The 24,803-nt window shown below is 33.8% G+C and overlaps 1 protein-coding gene across 2 annotated transcripts in view; it reads left to right on the forward strand.

The window, feature by feature from the left end:
- The window catches only part of LOC149784924 (aldehyde dehydrogenase, dimeric NADP-preferring-like), a 63,725-nt gene extending 55,938 nt beyond the window's left edge, over positions 1–7,787 (forward strand). The window contains exons 13-15 of one of the 2 annotated variants that reach the window (XM_089978544.1): positions 516–651; positions 4,521–4,573; positions 5,343–7,787. In XM_089978544.1, coding sequence (XP_089834670.1) covers positions 516–651; positions 4,521–4,535 — 151 coding nt within the window. In that variant the 3' untranslated portion in view covers positions 4,536–4,573; positions 5,343–7,787. The remainder of the gene's footprint in view (positions 1–515; positions 652–4,520; positions 4,574–5,342) is intronic. The other variant, XM_089978543.1, reaches the window with a different exon arrangement.
- Positions 7,788–24,803: the final 17,016 nt, after the last annotated feature.

Here is a 24,803-nt window from a genome sequence, read left to right on the forward strand (position 1 = left end):
TCTCACTCAGCTAAAATATAGCAATACCTGGATCAGAATGGGCAAGAGTTATTGCTCTTTGTCTATTGAAATAGATAGGGAAAGATGATTTTCATCTTTTAGTAAGTCTTGATTTTTTAGATAGCAGGCTGACGTTCCTAATGAAGTTTAATTGGCAAAGTATTATCGGAGAAATATAATTTGCCTTAAAAATTTGCTTTGTTTTCTTCATTGAATGTCTCCACACTGAAAGGGGTTGGAGATATGTCATTTATCCCTCTAAGGCACAATTGCCAGTGACTTTATATTTAAGGGAATGGTGTTCCAACTCAAATGATCCGCATATACATCAATTTATGATGTTAAACAAAACTTGAAATATCACCTGGTATCTTGTATACAAGAACATTTTACAGATGCAAATGATGTATTACTATCATCAGTTTAATGTCTTGACAAATACTTCACACAGAGAGAGAGAGAAATTGATAGATTTTCATTTGAAGATGAGTTACTATAGATGCATATGCTTCCAGAGTGAGGTATCCACCCTTTACAGATGGCAAGACCAAATTTGCTCATTGGATTATGAAGAAAAAACTGAAGAGGACTGGTATTCTGGCCCTCATACCACATCTGTTCCTGGGAATACTCATTGCAGCTCTCTTCAAGGTATACGATCCATCAAGCTATTTCATTTTAGTCTTATCTCAGTTATACAGTTTTGCATCTGAATCACATTTATATGCAACTTACAAAGTTTACTGCAGCCGGATTTGGGTTTGAACTAAAGAACTCTCTAATAACACTAGTCTCTACCTACTGAACAATCTGAACTTCTGATCATCTCCCCCCACCACCCCCCGCAACCTTTTCTGGAGATGTAGTCCCATGTTGGCCTTAATTCTTAGCCTGTTACTTCATAGAGTGTATGGCTTTGTAGGCAATTGATATATATGTACCCGATTCACACAGTGCAGTGTGATATAAATAGAACACCTGTAACCTATTTGACTACATGTTCATAGGCCTGCCTGTTAACTGTTACAGCAGTGTAGTACATGTTACGTTGATCATCAGTTTTAACCATATCACATTTTTGGTACACATTATTTATAGAACAGTCTGAGAGTAAAATCTGATCTTTATAGCTGTATAATTTTTTTCACGGAAAAATATTTAATGTACTTTAAAATCTTGAGAGAACTCGTTCAATGTCAATGTGACTAACCATATTTGCCATTTCCCAATCTTGAAATCTTCCAGTTCTTTTTTCCATGCATATATCACTGAAACATCTGAATTTGATAAAAACCCAGTGTTGCCTAAATCAACATCAGAACCTTTACCCAGCTTATTGATGACTTCATAATCGTGATTCTAATCAATGACATCCAAACTCCAGAAAGTACTTAACAAGATACACAGCCTATCGAGAGAGGAGAATCTGACTCAGTTACTTTAAATAGCAGGTTATGACTAGCTCTTAAATAGCAACCACAAGAGATATAAAAATTCTGGGAAATTTCTACCAAGTCCCCATCATTCCTAACAAACGGGTACCCAATGAAATAGAAATTTTATTAAATGTGAACCTGAACTTCTTTGTTGTAGCTTCATGCATGCCAACCCTCACAAGAGGTATAAGTTTAATTTATTTCTAATGTAAGTGGGAAAAAGCATAAGCTGAGCATAAAAAGAGTAATCTATATATTACATGCCATAATTACAGAAAACTGTATGAAAAATGTACATATTTATTTTATTTAATGTACATATTTTTGGCTACTTATTTGGATCTGCAGTTAAAAATTTTGTTACAAATTAGCTAAATCCATGTCTATTAGTAGTTAATACAAGAGTATAGACACAAAAGAAGTGGATAATTTATTTATGCATAACAGTCACTTAAATTAGTCTACATGTCTATAGTAACTTTTGCAAATAGTCGTAAAGTCAACAAATGATGACTGTTGTAATGTCCTTGACATACCATGATTTGTCCCCTTATGATGGTCTGGTGCAACTTGTTTTTGAATTTAACAAAATCCCTCTCCTCTAACATTCATTTAAATAACATCCAATAGTGACATCAATACAGCTCGTTTTTTTATATATCTGGTGCCATTTATTTTCAGTTTAGACTGGTCTGCTAGATATGTAGTATAAAAATATAATGAATCTGTGACAGGTGGTTTCACATTCAAGAATCCTGCCTGTTTTCTTGGAACTGTTTCATGTTAAATTAATGCAAAATTACCATATTTACACATGTCAGTTTTTATTATATTTTTTTCAGTGTTATTAAATAACAAAGATTTTCCTTATAATTGAATATTTTCATGAAAAATTTCATTCTGTATAGTTCATTAATTTTTTCCTAACATGGTCTACAAAATGCATGTTATGGTAACCAAGATTTTGTGTTGCCTTTGTCATGACAAAAATATCTCTTGGGTTTCCGCTAATAAAAATAACGTGTCCAGTAAACAAACATGAACAGCAGCCCTAACTTGAACAGCTAATACTTGCTTCAGGGCCACAAACTTGAGGCAGAATAGCATTAGTTCAACTGGACATTTATATTGTGCTTTCTTTTATTTGAATTATAGTACATAATTAAATTTTCTTTCAGCAAATATTTCTTAATCAGTACTTAGGATTTCAAAACAAGTGCATTTAAGTAGCAAAAGAATGGCACATGAACCATGGACAGGCATGAAGTTAGGACAATCTAGCTTTACACATCAGCGCTGATTCTTCAATAGTTTGCACAAGAAATGAGAGAAGTGTCCTCTCTTGTACACCTTCCCTCAGTTGTTCTGATGCTGAGAATAACCTAGAAAATAAGAAGCCAGACCTGCATACAAGCCATTTTCTCTGGTTCTTCAAAGAGCGGAAGTTAACACCTGTCAGATATCTACAACTTCATGATTTTCAACACATTCAGACATGATAGATGTTATATAGGTTATGACAGGGACCTATTAGACTTGATGGCCAGTGTTGACTTGAATTGGCCCCATTCACTTGTTCCACAAGTGGCATCTACCGCAAATGCATGGCAAATAGTCTTGGACCCTTTAAGATCACTTTCTTGTAGTAAATGCAGAAAAACATGGCATAACCATTCTGGCTTGGCTGGGTGATATGCTATGTGTACTCTGAAGTCTTACAGATTTGCCTCATGAAGATTTTTGCACATGAGATTTGAGCAGTCCCTGAGCCTCAAGTTCAAACATAATTATTACAGCTGCTGGTTAGCATGTGCAGTTAGCCTACTTGAGATATCTTGGAGATCTCGCATCACATAGAAGAGAATGTGACCCAGGCGACTGCAGAGCCCCATAATCTACACACAGCCTCCTCACCAGTGTGGGTTTGTAGGTTTTGCTGGATTTTCCCTGAATTTTTCCTGGTAAAAAATACTGTTAATTTCTCATGACCATTGTATTGATGTCACGTGTCATGTGATTGTTGGTTGTGCTGCCCCACATAAGGGAAACAGTTTGTTCTTCATACCAGGACTTCAGCCATTTTTTCCACAGGGGGTACCATGGTAAATAGAGGTGAATTTTTGTTCATTTTCTCATTTTACTACCTATTCTCTAATGTTAACATGACCATATAATATATTTGATAGAGAAAAGAAATTTTATTGTAAATTATGTTTATTTTTAGAATATGTTACCTATCACATTATTATAAAGTAATCCCATGCCTTTTGAAAAATGCAAGCATCTTCATTTATGTTTCACTAAGGTGGCGCTCTACAGTTTCGTATTTTGCATAGGGTTAGGATTTTAAAGAAAAAGAATTTTCCCGGCTTTCCTCACTGGTTATACTGGCTATTTAAAAAATACTTTGCATATCTTCGGTATAATTCAAATAATCTTTAATTCCCTTTATTTTGGTATTTTGATTGATGGATGTAATATGGGTTATAGAGTATACAGTTTGGCCTTACTCCAGATGTGTACCTTTCAAAAAAGTGCTAGTTCCACTTGGTCATTTTCACTTCCTGAACTTCAGAGGTAAATTGTATAAAAAAGAGCCGATAACTTTTTTTACATTTTATATATTTGGTAATTCATTCATTACACTTTCAGAAGCTGGTATTGTCTAGTCTGGCAAATTTCACTTTCCCTATTTTAACAGCTGCTATGGATAGTGTACTTTAGACTAATTCAGGCTCATTTTTTAGCACAAGGGAGCATTCATTTTAGTTAGCAGTGTGTTTAAATCATGTACAATTTCCAAAAGTACAATATCCAAAGAAATATCATCCACATTACATTAATATAGCATAGAGGTATGCCACCATTCTCTCCATTGTGCATGCTTTAAATGCAAAGAACTTTACCTTACATACGTCACTCTCTCAAAAGTACATAATAACTGGTGAGCGCCCCCTTAGGTTTAAACTAGAAACTATTGAATGGTAGCCACATAGTGTTGGAATGGGAGGTAATTTGGAAGAGTTGCTTCCTTTTTCTGAAAGATGCATAGTTGGAAAAGACTTTGTTTCTTTGTCTTTACAGGTGAGCTGGATTTAAGAGATGCTGGAGTTTTTTTCTAATGCTAATATGATCGGGTAATGTATTCTTGGAGAAACATGGTATACTTTAAAATATCCTGTCCAAATAATATCTTAGATGATTTTATTACACGGCAATTAAAAAAGGCAAAAACAAGGTAACAAATAGACTTCTTGTGAATTGCTACAAATTCTTCTCAGCCAGTAGTGTGTCAGTCCCGTTAAGGAACTGTCATTAATATTTGACTGTAGATCAGGCTGATATTTGGATTCAACCTTCTGCATTTTGGAATCATGGTTCATTTAGTTTGGCACTGAAACATAATTTTATTTAATTTGCTTTATGCAAATTGGAAAGTTAAAGGGATATAATTGTATAATTGTATAAGTTGAAAATTTGTGAAGATTTCTTTATGATTTTAGATTTTTAATAATCTTGCATATTATCTGTCTTAAAATGTACCTTTGCTGCAAGATCTAGGAAAGCTTTATCATCAGTGTATATTCTTGAAACTTGAATTAGTTGAAGTTGTAGCACTGCCTTAGTTGTACTTTAAAATTAAGGATTCATTTGAGCATGGATACATTAAGGATACATTTGAGCATGGATACATTAAGGATACATTTGAGCATGGATACATTAAGGATACATTTGAGCAGGGATACATTAAGGGTACATTTGAGCATGATGCTTTAATATTTTCAGAACATTAAATTGAATCTACACTATAATATGTATATAAAATCTCTGATTAACCATGTACATATCCTACCATTGTTTGGTTCAAATGACTCCTTTATTTTTCTTCTTTTTACCTTACGACAGGTCATGTACAGTGGTGGATATCTTTCTGGATTCTTCAAATGATGCAGGACTTCCACCATGTTCTGTCCCTGGAAAAGAAATGCTTAAATAATTAAAACAGTCTTTATATCCAAAGAATTATAAACTATATCATTTTTCTCATGAAAGTGGTTTGAAGATGATGTTCCTCATGTGCATTTTCTTTTGTAAATGCTGTTGATTTGTTTTCAGCTGCAAATCAAAGTTGCTTTATTTGTCAAACTGTTTCGATGTACAGCACAACTAGTGTTGCACCTTAAGCAAGCTTACAGGACAGCTTCATCATTTGAGTCTTGGTCTAGTTCTGATACTGGCACCGATGACAAGTCATTGGTCTAGTTCTGATACTGGCACCAATGACAAGTCATTGGATGAGGACTCATCATCAAAAGCAGCAAGAGATTCTGATGTCCATCTTCTAAATGAATTATGTATGGATCTGGATCAGCTGGACAGTGAGCATCATTGTCCTGGTCATCTGAATCAGCTGGACAGTGAGCATCATTGTCCTGGTCATCTGGATCAGCTGGACAGTGAGCATCATTGTCCTGGTCATTTGAATCAACTGGACAGTGAGCATCATTGTCCTGGTCAGAAAACAGTGCCATGTTAAGCAGAATGTAATAAATGTGATTTATATGCCTCATTTTGTTTTTCCATGTTTCATTATCATCATGCTAAATGCTGATATACATGTCCATCTGAATTTACCATCGAGTCATTGACTGCATTCTGTCTTCTTGTATGATGAAATCTCTGACCAGTTAGTTATGGACCAGTGACATTTCCATTTGGGAAAATCATGAGACAAGACTGTTTCATGGCAAATTCATAAACAAGTCAACTTGGACAATGTTTACTAAATTTTGTTTTAAAAATAAACTTCACAATAATAAATTAGTTTTTAGAAATGGTCAGATTGCCAAAAAAATTATTTTGCCATATTTATTTATCTTTTACACACACCTGTCCAAACCACCCATACATTTTTACCATGATTTTGTTTAAGAAAGCAAATTAAGCATTATCTCCTTATAGCAGATACATTTGGTGTCAGTTACACAATTATCAATGTGTGAACAATTACACAATTATCATTGTGTGAAGTAGCTTGTGGGAGGTATCGTACATCTGGTCAAAATATCAGATTTAAAACGATAAAGTTATGAAAGGTTTAAATTGTACATGATGCATAGTAAATATCTGCCTAGATGCATTGCTTGAATTGGGCAAACTCTTGGCCAGTTACTTGCTTATGTCAGGGTCCACACCTAAGAACTGACCAGTCACATCTTAGCAGTGTTTTCTGATCAGATATAATTGACTGCACTTTAGACATTTTAAACAACTGACCATGTATTGGTTGAGCTGTAAAATATGTTTGCACATCAGTTTATTATGCCATCAACATTTTAAGAAATGTACAAATGAAGGGGCTAAAAGGAGATACAGGTGGTAGGGTCATTGCACATATAAGGCAATATTATGGACAGAGTTAACAGTTATTTGCTTGTGGATGAAATTTTTTTTCACATCTAATATGTAAAGATTATAGATACAAAAGTAATAATCATGTAAAGTTAATGGAAATAATAATGAAAGTCGTGTGGAATATTACGCAGAACAAATTCATATCATATAACAGTTAATTCAATTATTCATGAATTTACAGATGATTAGAATTTTTTTTAATGTGGATACGTCTTCACATAAGGGTCTATGCTTTCATTTGATATTAACAATAGAATCAAGCAACAACCAAGCTCTGGCAGTACATTTTGCTTGAGCAGGTCAGGGTCTTTGCTTTTCATTTGACAGTAACAGCTGAATAAAATACTAGCATGTGCCTTGCTTGGCACTCAGCATTAAGAGGTTAGTGTTAGGACTGATAGGCCTGGTGTCAGGAAAATGTGACTGGGTGGGACATCATACTACATGTCTGCGGTATGATGCCCCAGTGCTAGACATCACTATAAACTGCCACACTGCATACATCATAGCAGTATGACTGCAAAATTGTTAAAGCTACATGGTACATGCTGTGAAATGTCTGCGGTATGATGCCCCAGTGCTAGACATCACTATAAACTGCCACAATGCAGGCATCATAGCGATGTGACTCAGATTGTTAAAGCTAAGTTAAACATCCAAAAACCACATTGCATTCATATTCATTTTTGTCTTATTTATTTCACCAAAAATGTTATTGCAAATCAAATATTTGATTAATCTTGCAGTAGATTTTCTTTGGTTGAAACAAATTGTAATTTTTTCTTGTATCTTTGCTTTTGTGTTTGTATTGACATTGTTATTTTATTTTTAAGCAGTTTGTACAGTTAATTCTGCTTGGGAAATGATGTATTTTTGTGGCCTTGTTAACATGTATTTTCAAATTATTATATCTCATTAAAATGTTGTAAATAAATATATCACTTTTATGCCTTTTATGTTAGCATAATGTGCAAAGCATAGAGATACAATAATACATTTTTATGTCTTGTGTGCAAAGCTTCACCACACACATTTTGAATACAAACCTAGTTTGTTTTTATTCACAATGATGAGATTTATATTCTGATGTTTTTTTGAGACAAAAAGTTGCATTAACACTTTGTTCTTACAATAATTCGTAGTTTATACCCCTCCGTCTACTTAACGCATTGTCTAATTCAGTTGATGCTTCAGGCTGGGATTTAATTACATGGCTTTAGGTAAATAGCTTTTGGTGATGACAGGATGTCTCACAAAGACTGTTCTAGTCTAGAATTATATTATAACACTCAAGTTTAATCACTCAAAGTATTTTGTTTTTATCTTTCTCAGACTTGGTAAATTTTCAGTAATAAAATCTAAAGGTCTGGAAAATTTTGTTACTTTTTATTAGTTAACAAAGATTTTCTAAAGCAAATTTGGGAATGGAACTTAAACTAAAACTTGGCTATGAATTTGGGAATTAAACTGGATACTATTTTAGAGAGAACATATGGGAACACCATGTCCTTATAATAATTAGTAACACTGATCAATACCATAGTTATTGTAATAGAAGTCCCCTTTTAATAAATGCCCCCCCCCCTTTTTTCCACATAAAAAGAAATTCCTACCTTATATATCTCTATGTCTCCAGTTAAGTATATCCAGATAATTAAAACAGTACATGAGTAATCCAATGACTGTTAGAAAAATCAAAATAATTTACGAACATTCGCAGTGAAACAGTGAAATGCGGTATTTAAAGTAACCACTTTTGGAAATTGCACTGCCTCCAGGTATCCATTCGAATAAGCGAATTATGTTTTTATCACATTTTAAAGAGACGCTTCTAAAGACACTGTGTCTGCATAATAACTATCTACAGGAATATATTTACCCTATTTTAGAATAAAAGAACATGTTGTACTCACACAAATATGAGTGTTAAAAAAATTGGAATATTAGTGCACTGTACATCAACGTTCTTTATTAGTGAACAGTATGTCAGTGCATCACCTTGAAAAATTCCCATTGTACATGCTGAGTCTGATTGTCCAGTTGTTAAATGTCCTATGGAATTCATTTTTTTTGTAAGCTGTTTATATATTGGAAAACTTCACTTCCAACCATATGGCATCTTTCAAATCATCCATCCTTCACCAAAAAACTTCTACAGCTGTGTGAAAGATAATGTAAAGTTCTATGATATTAAGCATTTATCCAGTAAAGAGCAAATTTGGTATATTCTTAAGACAAATACATTACCATACAGTCACGTCAACACTACCATAAATTAAGCAACATATTGGTACTATGGTACATATCAACTGATAATTCTAACAACTGATTTCATTTGTTTCCTGGATCTCTAATGGTTATCTTTTCATCTTTGAGTAACTGCTTTGCATGTTTAGTCATGTTGTAGGCATAAGCTGAAGAGATGATAACGATGTAATCAAACATGCTTATATTTATTTTTCTATCAGATTTAGTGCAGTGTTTTCCGACAGTCACTCCAGAGAAATTGTGTCATGAGAGTAAATAAAGATTTTCCATTGTTGTCTGTGACAAGTCTTCACTCCTGCACACTCCATTAACCATAGGCTAAAGCTGTGCTGTTTATTTCTGCATAAAATAATTGATTTGTATTTTGTAAGGATCAATATTTTCCCATCCATTGATGTGAGATTATATATCATTTGTACCATATCTAGTTAAAGACCATGCAATTTATCAGCATGTGTTCTTCTCATATCAAGTCAGATACAAATCAGATACCATATCTAGTTAAAGACCACTACCATGCAATTTATCAGCATGTGTTCTTCTCATATCAAGTCAGATACAAATCAGATACCATATCTAGTTAAAGACCACTACCATGCAATTTATCAGCATGTGTTCTTCTCATATCAAGTCAGATACAAATCAGATACCATATCTAGTTAAAGACCACTACCATGCAATTTATCAGCATGTGTTCTTCTCATATCAAGTCAGATACAAATCAGATACCATATCTAGTTAAAGACCACTACCATGCAATTTATCAGCATGTGTTCTTCTCATATCAAGTCAGATACAAATCAGATACCAAGCAATGTCGGCAACAACAAAAAATGTTACAACTTGTGTTACTAACTTTTTCACAGCTCGTGTAAATTTTTTTCCAGTTGAAAACCATCTTTGGTAAACATGTTTTGCTCACCAAGATTTTTTTTTTTCTGCTGCTGAGTTGCAGAACCTTTCAGGGTCACTTTCTCAACTCTTTTAACACAGTGTTAAAACTCCCTTTAACTTAATCCAGGAGAATTAAGAGTGAGGTTAAATAAAGATGTATTTTGTCAATAATCCTAATTGTTACCACTAAAGGTCTTAAACTAAGTAACAGAAATAGTTGTTGTTGTTATGGGGTTTAATGCCATTTTTCAGCACACTATAGGCTATATATGGCGGCCAGTATTAATGGTGGAGGAAGAACCCGGGAAAACCCCGGAAAGAATTACCAACCCACGAGAAGCTACTGGCATGCTTTCTCACATATCTACATTGGCTGAATCTGAGACTCGAACCGGCGCAGACAGAGGTGAGATGGCAGTGATTCGTAATGGCGAATGCTTTAGACCACTCGGCCACTCGGGGCCCCCGATACTTGGCTGAGACGGTTCACTAAAGTTTTCAGGTCTTGTTCGTCTCATGCTAAGCCATCGATATCATCAGCAAAGTAACAGAAATAAGTGAATCCAATAAGTTTAGTAAAATTGACAAATAATTTATTTTTCTAAGTTAAAAGGTGAAAATTTAAGAACACTGGCAGTATTGTGAATTTAATGCCAAATAATCTTAAGTGGCCTATCTTAAGTCCAAAAGCATGGACTGTTCCAAATTATTCCAGTAGTCATGAATGTCTTTAGCTACCAAAATGATACAATAATGAATGTCTTGAATGAGTTCTCAATAATCCCAAAACAGTGTTTTGGTGCCCAAAAGCTTGATGAGCACTTTTTAATTCAGTGAATAATTTAAAGAAATAATTATTTTCAAATTATATATCTAAACAACTATAAAATGATTCCATAGACTGGTCTTAAAACAGGAATGAATAATCGATTACTAAACATCTATTGATCCATATTTCATTTAACATACATTGCAATATAATGTTCTTTAAACTAAAACTTATAATTTTTATAGAAAACTCCACTAACACTTGAACTCTAATCTTAGTCAACATCTTGTTTACCACTTATAATCATGACAGAACTCAGGCATGCATAGACTCTATCCACAACCTTCAATCACAGACAAAAGCCAAGCACAGAACTCAGGCATGCATAGACTCTATCCACAACCTTCAATCAGACAAAAGCCAAGCACGCAATATAAATTAAATATGCATGACTCATCCCCTCATAAAGAAGAATGATATATACAATAAAGCTTTCTTTCACATATTAGTCAAATATACTGTAATTAAGAAGATGTCTTATGAAAGATACAAAACATACACAAAATAAAGAAATATAGTACTTCTATACATGTCAGGGTACATATGCAATCACATTATCTTTTCCTCTGATGTGTCCATGTCAATATTGCATTCCAGCAGCATCAACTCTATCTCAACAATCTCTGAATTTTGTTTTTGTTAATGAAAGTAAGTGGGTTGTCGCCATCATTACTGAATACAATAATTAGAAAAGGGGCTAAATTAACATGCTGGTCAAAATGTTGATAAGCAAGTATAACAGCCAAACATTCCTTCTAGATTGTAGAATAATTTTTCTGGAATATAGTTTTTTATAGAAAAATTGCACACTGGATGATCTGCAACATTTTTATCTTCTTGAATCAATACTTCACCCTTACATCACTTGCATCAAGAGATATTTTAATTAATTGACTGAAATTTGGAACTGAAAGAACAGGTGCACTTTAAAGTATGGCCTTTAATTTATCAAAACATTCCTAACACTTTTTAGACAATATAGGGGCCCCGAGTGGCTAAGTGGTCTAAAGTGCTCACCATTCTGGATCACTGCCATCTCACCTCTGTCTGCGTGGGTTCAAGTCCAAGGCTTGGCTAGCGTGGGACCGTGGGAATGCCTGCCAGTAGTTTCTCATGGGTCGGTGGTTTTTCCCTGGTTTTCCAGGTTCTTCCTCCACCAGTTATACTGGCTGCCATGTATAGCCTATCTTGTGCAGAAAAATGGCGTTAAACCCTAGAACAACAACAATAAAGACTAATGAATTCCTAAAACTTTTTAGACCAATGAAACTTGTATTTTTTACTCAACAAATTTGTCAGATGATTAGCAAATATGGAGAAATTTCAACAGAACTTCCCATATATACATTGATACCCAAAACTCACATCAGTTACTTTTATCTAACAGGTACACCGAATTCAGAGATGGTGTTGAGCTTTAACTTCTACAGTTTAACTTGACTGTGTCCCACAATATGCCCTAAAAATGGGACACAAGCATGGCAAAACTGACTTTTACCTAAATTAACCAACAGATTTGCATTACTGAGACAAACTAAGAATTTCCAAATGGTTTTCAAGTAATCTCTCAGGTATTTTAGATGATGACCAGATGCTATCATGTTTGCTAAATGCTGGAATGTTGATGGAGAATTTTTCCTACCAAATGGCATCATTTTATACTAATAAAGTCCATCTGGTGTTGCAAATGCTGACATTTCTATTGTCCTTTCCATGAGTGGAATTTGCCAGAATCTTTTCATACTGTCAAACTTGGTGATGTATTTTGTATTTCCAATTTTGTCAATGCAGTCATCAATTCTACAAATTGGGAATGAATCTGTTTCAGTGACACTGTTGACTTTTCTATAATCAATATAGATACTTTACATCATTTGTTTTATCTGGCTTAAGCATTATTGTCTGGTTAAAGATGACTCAAGTTCAAATCCAAGATGGTGCAATTTATTTATTGTTTCTTATTCTGCTATTTTACTTTGAAACAGGAAGGAAAATTATGTTATTGTTTCTATTTTCTGCACGAATAATCACAAAACACAGTAGAACATTAGTGGTAAACCGATGACATCAAGTGGAATCCAGTATGAAATCTGCTATTTCAATCTGTTACTCAATACATCTTGCTTGCCAATTTGTTTGAGCATAGCATAAAAGGAAATTTCCTTTGCTTCAAGTGAATAACATATATTTCATCTTGTGGCTGAAAATACTTGTATCCTATCTGTTACACATTTTTCAAGCAATATCTTCTATAACATATTTATATGACAAAGGTGTTTCTGTTTCCGCCTCCCAGGAGTGTTAATGTTACAATGTAAATCATTTACTTTCTTTTTGATTGTACAAGGGTCATGAAATTTGCCCCAAAGATGAGCAAGAGAGCCAGAACTCTATCACCAGTTTGAAAAGTCCTTTCCCATGTACTTTAATTTCATTTTTGACTGAGATGATTAGTTCTTGTTACTTCACAAGCCTTTGACAACTTATATTTGACAACATAGTCAAGAAGATTAATCTTGGAGTCTTCATCCAATTTAATTCTTAAACTGATTCCTTAGCAGCAAATAAAAGTAAATGAACACCTCATCCCAATCCTTTCATGTATCAAAGCAATATGACTGAATCATGTTCTTCAAAGTTGTATGAGATCTTTCCAAGGCCCTTTGACTTTCTAACTGATAAGCAGAAGATTTAAACTGTTGGAAGCCTAATTCATGCATAACTTGTTCAGGAAAATGCCAAACATAAAATTTTACCCAGTGGACAGATTTCAGAAGCCCAAAAAGTGGAAAGAACTTTATCAAAGTGCACACATTATGGTCAACAAAAACTAGTTGCCTAACTTAAGTAAGAGACTGACACAGTCTGCCTTTATTATGCAAAATGGTTCATTAAAAGCATGAGACATTAAACTTAAAAATATTGTCATTTTGGTATCATATTGTTACAAGCATTCTGTACAAACTTCTTAATCCATTGTTGGCATCTTCTTTCATCTTAATATAAAAAAAGCACAAGAAACCTACCAAATGCAATTAGTATAACTGGAGTTAACTTTGTTGTAAATGTGTTGACTGTGACTGATCCTAATACTTACATCTATAATATATAACTTTATTTCATTAAAATAATTGCCGAATCATGTTTTCATGCACATTAATTGCATTTTAATGTCCTCTGTCTTTTTGATTACATGTATCTCTGTTAACTCATTAATGTTCTGTAACTCTGATGGTATATTGATGTTAGTGGTTATGGTGTTAATCATGGTATTGATGTTAGTGGTTATGGTGTTGATCATGGTATTGATGTTAGTGGTTATGGTGTTGATCATGGTATATTGATGTTAGTGGTTATGGTGTTGATCATGGTATATTGATGTTAGTGGTTATGGTGTTGATCATGGTATTGATGTTAGTGGTTATGGTGTTGATCATGGTATTGATGTTAGTGGTTATGGTGTTGATCATGGTATTGATGTTATTGGTTATGGTGTTGATCATGGTATTGATGTTAGTGGTTATGATGTTGATCATGGTATTGATGTTATTGGTTATGATGTTGATCATGGTATATTGATGTTATTGGTTATGATGTTGATCGTATAAATCATTAATGTTCTGTAACTCTGATGGTATATTGATGTTAGTGGTTATGATGTTGATCATGGTATTGATGTCATTGGTTATGGTGTTGATCATGGTATTGATGTTATTGGTTATGGTGTTGATCATGGTATATTGATGTTATTGGTTATGATGTTGATCGTATAAATCATTAATGTTCTGTAACTCTGATGGTATATTGATGTTAGTGGTTATGATGTTGATCATGGTATTGATGTTAGTGGTTATGGTGTTGATCATGGTATTGATGTTAGGGGTTATGGTGTTAATTATGGTATTGATGTTATTAGTTATGGTGTTGATCATGGTATATTGATGTTATTGGTTATGATGTTGATCGTATAAATCATTAATGTTCTGTAACTCTGATGGTATATTGATGTTAGTGGTTATGATGTTGATCATGGTATTGATGTTAGTGGTTATGGTGTTGATCATGGTATTGATGTTAGTGGTTATGATGCTGATCGTATAAATCATTAATGTTCTGTAACTCTGATGGTATATTGATGTTAGTGGTTATGATGTTGATCATGGTATTGATGTTAGGGGTTATGGTGTTAATTATGGTATTGATGTTAGTGGTTATGGTGTTGATCATGGTATTGATGTTAGGGGTTATGGTGTTGATCATGGTATATTGATGTTAGTGGTTATGATGTTGATCATGGTATTGATGTTAGTGGTTATGATGTTAATCATGGTATTGATGTTAGTGGTTATGGTGTTGATCATGGTATTGATGTTAGGGGTTATGGTGTTAATTATGGTATTGATGTTATTGGTTATGGTGTTGATCATGGTATTGATGTTAGTGGTTATGATGTTGATCGTATAAATCATTAATGTTCTGTAACTCTGATGGTATATTGATGTTAGTGGTTATGATGTTGATCATGGTATTGATGTTAGTGGTTATGATGTTGATCATGGTATTGATGTTATTGGTTATGGTGTTGATCATGGTATATTGATGTTATTGGTTATGATGTTGATCGTATAAATCATTAATGTTCTGTAACTGTGATGGTATATTGATGTTAGTGGTTATGATGTTGATCATGGTATTGATGTTAGTGGTTATGGTGTTGATCATGGTATTGATGTTAGGGGTTATGGTGTTAATTATGGTATTGATGTTATTGGTTATGGTGTTGATCATGGTATTGATGTTAGTGGTTATGATGTTGATCGTATAAATCATTAATGTTCTGTAACTCTGATGGTATATTGATGTTAGTGGTTATGATGTTGATCATGGTATTGATGTTAGTGGTTATGGTGTTGATCATGGTATATTGATGTTAGTGGTTATGATGTTGATCATGGTATTGATGTTAGTGGTTATGATGTTGATCATGGTATTGATGTTAGGGGTTATGGTGTTGATCATGGTATATTGATGTTAGTGGTTATGGTGTTAATCATGGTATTGATGTTAGTGGTTATGATGTTGATCATGGTATTGATGTTAGTGGTTATGATGTTGATCATGGTATTGATGTTATTGGTTATGGTGTTGATCATGGTATTGATGTTATTGGTTATGGCATTGATCATGGTATTGATGTTAGTGGTTATGATGTTGATCATGGTATTGATGTTATTGGTTATGGTGTTGATCATGGTATATTGATGTTAGTGGTTATTGATTGATGTTAGTGGTTGATCATGGTATTGATGTTAGTGGTTATGATGTTGATCATGGTATTGATGTTAGGGGTTATGGTGTTGATCATGGTATATTGATGTTAGTGGTTATGGTGTTAATCATGGTATTGATGTTAGTGGTTATGATGTTGATCATGGTATTGATGTTAGTGGTTATGATGTTGATCATGGTATTGATGTTATTGGTTATGGTGTTGATCATGGTATTGATGTTATTGGTTATGGCGTTGATCATGGTATTGATGTTAGTGGTTATGATGTTGATCATGGTATTGATGTTATTGGTTATGGTGTTGATCATGGTATATTGATGTTAGTGGTTATGGTGTTGATCATGGTATTGATGTTAGTGGTTATGATGTTGGTCATGGTATTGATGTTATTGGTTATGGTGTTAATCATGGTATTGATGTTAGTGGTTATGGTGTTAATCATGGTATTGATGTTATTGGTTATGATGTTGATCATGGTATTGATGTTATTGGTTATGGTGTTGATCATGGTATTGATGTTAGTGGTTATGATGTTGATCATGGTATTGATGTTATTGGTTATGGTGTTGATCATGGTATTGATGTTATTGGTTATGGCATTGATCATGGTATTGATGTTATTGGTTATGGCATTGATCATGGTATTGATGTTAGTGGTTATGGTGTTGATCAACTCTGATGGTATATTGATGTTATTGGTTATCATATAAATCATTTTTTGTCAAATCATTCACTAACTTTTTCAGTGGATTACATTATTCACACCTTTATGTAATTGTTGAGATTGTAAAGTATTCTAGTACTGTAGAGAAATATTCATCTTTTTCATTTCACACTCCAAGTCATGTATGTTTTACCAAGTGTAGAATTTGTTTACTGGACCTGCAAGATTGGTAGTGCCATCATTAGTGAAGTAAAGCAGACTAAAATATATACCGTCAGTTGTTTTACCAAGTGTAAAATTTGTTTAATGTGTTTCTGTCTCAATATTAAAAAGAAATATAAAAATGTCACTACCACCTCTAAGAGACATTTCTTCAATTTGTCTATACCTGATGTGCACCATTAACTTTACAAGGAAAATATTGTTACAGGCATAATGTGCAAATCTATAAATTTGGGATGGTCATATTTAAAATGTAATTGGGTAAATAAAAGAAAGGATTACAAAGGTATGTTCTAATTCTGAAGAAGAGAAAGAAACTTATTTTGTTCTTCAAATACAAAACACATGCTTGCTGTAAACCACTTCCAAGGATGGCCATATTTTACAAAATCTGAAGGTAAATGCTGATGATTTAGACATAAATCACATTATTCCTGTTCTCCTTTTGAATTGTCTGATCCTGAACAGCAAAGAAACTATTTCTAGTAGACAAGGACCTCATATGTGATAACCAGTAAAACAGGTCAAAAATGCAACAATGCTCTTCAGCAAGGAGCTAGACAATCACAAACACAAAGTTCGAGTCACAGCTATGTAATATATTTTCCATGTTAGACTTCATTACATAATAGAAAGAGACTATTGTAATGATATCATTACGTAATAGAAAGAGACTATTGTAATGATATCATTACATAATAGAGACTATTGTAATGATATCATTACATAATAGAAAGAGACTATTGTAATGTTATCATTACATAATAGAAAGAGACTATTGTAATGTTATCATTACATAATAGAAAGAGACTATTAGACTATTATGATGATATCATTACATAATAGAAAGAGACTATTGTAATGATATCTATTGTACCATAATGTTAAAAGCACAAAACCATCATTAAAAAATCAACTGCTATGCATTTGTCAGGTTTTGTTTCTTAACATTTTTCCTCTCATTATTCTAAGTTGTGTTATTTAATCTCTGTGTTTGAAAATTAAACTAGCAATCTGAGTTAATATATCTGTCAATGATTTTGGAAATGTGAGAAGCCCTGATATTTACCAAAATTGCATAGATCTTCCTCACTTCTTTTTCATCCATATGTTTAGTCATGTTTTCCCACATTCTATCAACAGTAGGTCAGTCCAGTTCCAGTATGTAATCTTCCAGTTCTGGAGAAATGGGTCTATTCACCTTTTTTGATGCTTAACATATTTGATATAAAAAAGATTAAATCATTTTCAATATGTGATTTGTCCATTTCTTTGTTATTTTTTTTTAAAAATTGCTGAGGAGTGCAGATTTTTAAATGAAACAATTTGATACTCCTTCTTGTGAAGATAATGGTGTGGTAGATATGCAGTAATAAAAGTTGACAATATTGTAAATCATGCTACAGGTTTGCAGGACAGGGTCTAGCTCGTCTTCAAGATGGTGCTTAAAATGAAGGTAGTAGTTATTCATGCCAAATTCCAGAGGACATAAAGGGAGGCCTTGTTATGAATGAATTACAGTGTAGCTTGGAGAAAAAAAAAACAAAAAACAACAGTATACCAAAATTCCCACCCCTTTTGAAAGATTACATGGACAGTTCAAATTTCGAACAAGGCAACATCAAACTTTTGTTAACACCAGGCACTGTAGCAAGCAGATTGGGGAAGGAACATGTTAATCAAACTGTTTTGTACAAATAACACTGAAATATTTTGGTACTCCCTGGTAATGCTATGAATCGAGGCCCATGGTCACAGATTACACAACCCAATGAAAATAGCAACTTGAACCTTCTCTTGTACAGAGGCAACACATTCACAGCCATGAGGAAAAGATACATCAATGAGGCATTCCATTGAAAAGTAAGAGAGGCAGATCCTATAATTAATGATTATGTTAAGTTCAAGAATATATTGTTTTTTACAGAGAATAAAAAGTAATCTAATACTCAGCTATTGATAAATTTTTTACAATTCATTTTCCTTCATCCTCTTTTTACTAATGCTTCACAATCTGGGGATATGCAGCTGATAGTAAAATTCAAATAATCCACAATTTAGACCCTATTTTTTCCTGCTGATTCAAACTTTTAAAAAGAAATTAAAAAAGGGATGTAACAAAGATACAAGTCAAATTTATAAGACATGAATAACATACTTCCTAGTGTATGCTTAGCAAAAAGATGCTTCATAAGTAGCACTACATTATTGTCCTGAGAATAGGTCACTGTGGCTTAGTTTTGAAGCTTGATTAACTGGAATGCATTTTAGACAATACATCATTAAGAATGTGTCCATACTACAATCATGAAGTTGTAATTACTGATGCATTTCAATGTGTTGTACATGCCAGAATCAAAATGTCAGTATACTTGATGCTTGGAGGACCCTTTGACTACTGGTCATTTTAAACCCATATGATTGACATTGCATGTACAAGACTGATTCCACCATCCAAAATGATTGTAACCTGTACAAATAATTGACCCTATCTACTGGCATGTTTGCTTGCCCAACTGGAATATGTCAAAACAGTACCATCGATACTTACTTATAAGGGTACCATCGATACCCACTTATAAGGGTACCATGGATACTCACTTATAAGGGTACCATCGATACTCACTTTTAAGGGTACCATCCATACTCACTTATAAGGGTACCATCGATAATCACTTATAAGGGTACCATGGATACTCACTTATAAGGGTACCATCGATACTCCCTTATAAGGGTACCTTCGATACCCACTTATAAGGGTACCATGGATACTCACTTATAAGGGTACCATCGATACTCACTTATAAGGGTACCATCCATACTCCCTTATAAGGGTACCATCGATACTCACTCATAAGTCAGGTCCACCTGCAATCTGTGTAGCTGTATATACTCACTTATGTCATAGTAGGTATGGTGTTTCTATAGTATGTACAGTTTCATATTTTTGATATTTCCACATATTGAAATATCACTTTATGTAATTCTGATTGGTCAAGAAAAGACCATGAAATAATTGCGCAGTATTCACTTTATTAATTGGCTGTGATTGTGGGAAAACATTTTAACCCTACCTTCTGGAATTTTTTGTTTCCAATGAACATTTTTGGCTGCCATTTTTCGAATCAACTTTCAAAAAGGAATTGGGGGAAAAATGGTCTCATCTGCTTCAGTGTGTCTAATTTAGCCCCATGGGGGTTTGTCATGTAATGTATAACATATCATAACGTAAAAAATGGCTAAAAGTGCAAGACAAAAACAATAACAAGTAAAACTATGGGTATTGCTTGTGTGGGGTGGGGGTTGAGGGAGGTGGTACATCTGTAGCATGGAATCAACCCTATATACAAGTGTGGTTTAAATATTAACTTGCAGAAGTAAATAAACTCACCTCCATGCACAGAAAAATGTGGATATAAACTTTTCTCCAAATTGACAAAAGTTTATCCAACCACTGCATATTTACACGGTAAATATGTGATGTATTTCTGTGTCAAAATGAAATTTGTTTGCATATTCTGTAGTCTACTGTTCCAAATCAAACACTGCAAATACCTGGTCACAAAACATTACAGTAAATATGAGAATTTCTGCATCCAGTAAACCTTTCACATGAATATCGCATTATCAATGTAATGTTTTGTTGTGACACTTTAGTAAACATGGATTGTCAGCTGTACAGGTAGTGCATCAAGCAATGCAACATCACACACATTGGACATTCTGTGTTGAAAAATGATGTTGTCTATGTTTAATGTTCTGTTTATTTGGAAGGACACTTGTTCTTTGATGTATAGTTTGCAAGGAAAGTATAATCCACTTTTAAACGTCAATACTAGTTCAACATTAGTACAATTTTTTATGCACAACAAATGAAAGATGCAGCATCTGTCAGAATGAACGAAATTATTCATTCTTCTTTCTGTCTAAATAATTTCCACTGAAATAAAAACTACGTGATAAAAAGAATCTCAAATGGATAATGATTTAATATTAAATTTATGAAACTTGTTGAATAATGTCCAGTATTTTCTTGCCAAAGCTCACAAAATCTGGACATTACTCAACTCATTTCATAAATTCAATATTAAATCGTTACAAATTTTAGATCCTCTATTTATAGGATGAGTCCAACTACAAATTGCACTGACCCAGAACTACTGCTGTCAAATAATGAGCCAGAAGACCTGGATTTGTACAGTTTGTTCAAAGTAGCCAGAAGACCTGGATTTGTACAGTTTGTTCGAAGTAGCCAGAAGACCTGGATTTGTACAGTTTGTTCGAAGTAGCCAGTAGAACAAACAGTATTGATCCTGATCTTCTGGTGCATTATGTGACAGCAGTTCTGGGTTGATGTTGTTTGCAGTTGGACCAAACATACAAGCAAGTATATATGGTATACTTTGGTAAGGGTATTCATGTTTCAAAAGCACCATGCTTATCTTCAGACACTTTTTGATTATTTATAAACTTTTCTCTCATATATGAAGCTTGATGTCATATGACACCATTTTAGTCAACTTGCCAGTGATTATTGATTTATTTGTTTTGTCATTTACATAAATAGAAGATATAATACTTTCTCATTAATTTATGGGTAACATGAAAAAAGTGATTTCTTTAGCCCTTTCTGTGTTTGCTTAACTACAATGGGTATTGTAATGAAACTTTAGCAAGACATAAATTTGGCTCCAGACTGTGTTTTTGTCTTATATTTAGGTCAAGGTTGTTACATCAAAGTCAGATGCATATATTTTCCAGCATGGCATATGGTGTCTGTGACAGAGTTTTAGATAAGGTGCAGACTTATCATGTACCAAATATGGTGTCTGTGACAGAGTTTTACATAAGGTGCAGACTCATCATGTACCAAATATGGTGTCTGTGACAGAGTTTTACATAAGGTGCAGACTCATCATGTACCAAATATGGTCTCTGTGACAGAGTTTTACATAAGGTGCAGACTCATCATGTACCAAGTATGGTCTCTGTGACAGAGTTTTACATAAGGTGCAGACTCATCATGTACCAAATATGGTGTCTGTGACAGAGTTTTACATAAGGTGCAGACTCATCATGTACCAAATATGGTGTCTGTGACAGAGTTTTACATAAGGTGCAGACTCATCATGTACCAAATATGGTGTCTGTGACAGAGTTTTACATAAGGTGCAGACTCATCATGTACCAAATATGGTCTCTGTGACAGAGTTTTACATAAGGTGCAGACTCATCATGTACCAAATATGGTGTCTGTGACAGAGTTTTAAATAAGGTGCAGACTTATCATGTACCAAATATGGTGTCTGTGACTGAGTTTTACATAAGGTGCAGACTCATTATGTACTAAATATGGTGCTTGTGACAATTAGAGTTTTTCATAAGTGAGATACTGTATAGAGAGTAAGATACAAGATGGATATCTCATTTTTATTTTTTCTTGCATCATTGCAAGGGTTACATGTTGCAAGAAAAAACTTGTGACCTGTACTTAGTATAGGATTCAGATAGAAACTTGAAGACTCTAGGCTTTAGCCTTTGTGTGGCAATGCATATTTCTACACTGCAAAATTAGTAGTCTCTCATTCATAATGAATGGTTTGTTTGTGGAATAATTAATGATCACAATTTACCAATGATATGATAAGCTTATCCCATACTTTTATTTTCATTTTGCATCAAGGGAGAGTGGCATCCATTATATAGAACAAATCACAGAAATGACATGGTCATATCTGTCATATTCCCAGACAGTGGTGGTGGTGTGTGGGAGTGAGACTAAAAAAGTATGTTTTGAAGCCCCAATGGGAGGTCAGTGAACGTGACCAAACAAAATAATGTTGGCCAATTCGTAAACTATCTTTTCATATAAGTCTTAATGAAATTCAGATCTGAATCAAAGAAATTATCTTCTGTGTTTTTTTTAATAGACTTACTAAGAAAAAAAAGTTGGTAGGGTTAGGATTGAAAAATATTATCACAATACGCATGATGTGCAAGCACCCACAAAATCACAACCACACTGACATTAAATAAAAACATGGGCCAGGCTTCTGTTTTTAAAATCCATTGGATGGCAAACTATAGGCTTAATTAGATTTAGTCTTGCAGCTGTCAATAGTTCATTAGTTGGAAAGTAATTAATGCAAGTATCATTTGTGTTCATATTTGTGACTGGATGGTATTGTTATTCAAATTTCCCTGCTGGATTCTCTGAGCAAAGCCTGGTCTAAACTGAGCTTCTCTTGATGACCATAATGTTAGCCTTGTCAGAACTGTATCAGATGCTGTTTATGCTTGTATCTATAGAATAAAACAATGATGACCATAATGTTAACATTGCCAGAACTGTATCAGATGCTGTTTATGCTTGTATCTATAGAACAATGATGACCATAATGTTAGCATTGCCAGAACTGTATCTGATACTGTTTATGCTTGTATCTATAGAACAATGATGACCATAATGTTAGCCTTGTCAGAACTGTATCGGATGCTGTTTATGCTTGTATCTATAGAATAGAACAATGATGATCATAATGTTAGCATTGCCAGAACTGTATCAGATGCTGTTTATGCTTGTATCTATAGAACAATGATGACCATAATGTTAGCATTGCCAGAACTGTATCGGATGCTGTTTATGCTTGTATCTATAGAATAAAACAATGATGACCATAATGTTAGCATTGCCAGAACTGTATCTGATACTGTTTATGCTTGTATCTATAGAACAATGATGACCATAATGTTAGCATTGCCAGAACTGTATCTGATACTGTTTATGCTTGTATCTATAGAACAATGATGACCATAATGTTAGCATTGCCAGAACTGTATCGGATGCTGTTTATTCTTGTATCTATAGAACAATGATGACTATAATGTTAGCATTGCCAGAACTGTATCGGATGCTGTTTATGCTTGTATCTATAGAACAATGATGACCATAATGTTAGCCTTGTCAGAACTGTATCGGATGCTGTTTATGCTTGTATCTATAGAACAATGATGACCATAATATTAGCATTGCCAGAACTGTATTGGATGCTGTTTATGCTTGTATCCATAGAACAATGATGACCATAATGTTAGCATTGCCAGAACTGTATCGGATGCTGTTTATGCTTGTATCTATAGAACAATAATGACCATAATGTTAGCCTTGTCAGAACTGTATCGGATGCTGTTTACGCTTGTATCTATAGAATAGAACAATGATGACCATAATGTTAGCCTTGTCAGAACTGTATCGGATGCTGTTTATGCTTGTATCTATAGAACAATGATGACCATAATGTTAGCATTGCCAGAACTGTATCGGATGCTGTTTATGCTTGTATCTATAGAACAATGATGACCATAATGTTAGCATTGTCAGAACTGTATCTATGCTGTTTATGCTTGTATCTATAGAACAATGATGACCATAATGTTAGCCTTGCCAGAACTGTATCGGATGCTGTTTATGCTTGTATCCTTAGAAAAAACGAATATGCATCAGATCTGGGACTTAAAATTTTATTAGGGGAAGGGTGGGGGAGGAGGGAAACATAATATTTTCAAGTTTCATGGGGGCTTTAATACAGTTGCTACAGTAGTAATAAATGCTTCTGTCCAATATGGGTGTAACACCTAACACATATTGATAATCGATTGTGCAAACATGAGCATGTGCTTGTTATTGTTTTTCAGTCAATTAATTTCTGGGTTAAAATCATCCTGGAAAAGATGTGTCAATTAATAGTTAGTATTTTAACAAGATTAAGATAATGAAAAATGATA

The sequence above is a fragment of the Sinohyriopsis cumingii genome, chromosome 13, assembly GCF_028554795.1.
Source record: "Sinohyriopsis cumingii isolate HCF-2022 chromosome 13, ASM2855479v2, whole genome shotgun sequence".
NCBI classification, from domain to species: Eukaryota; Metazoa; Mollusca; class Bivalvia; order Unionida; family Unionidae; genus Sinohyriopsis; species Sinohyriopsis cumingii.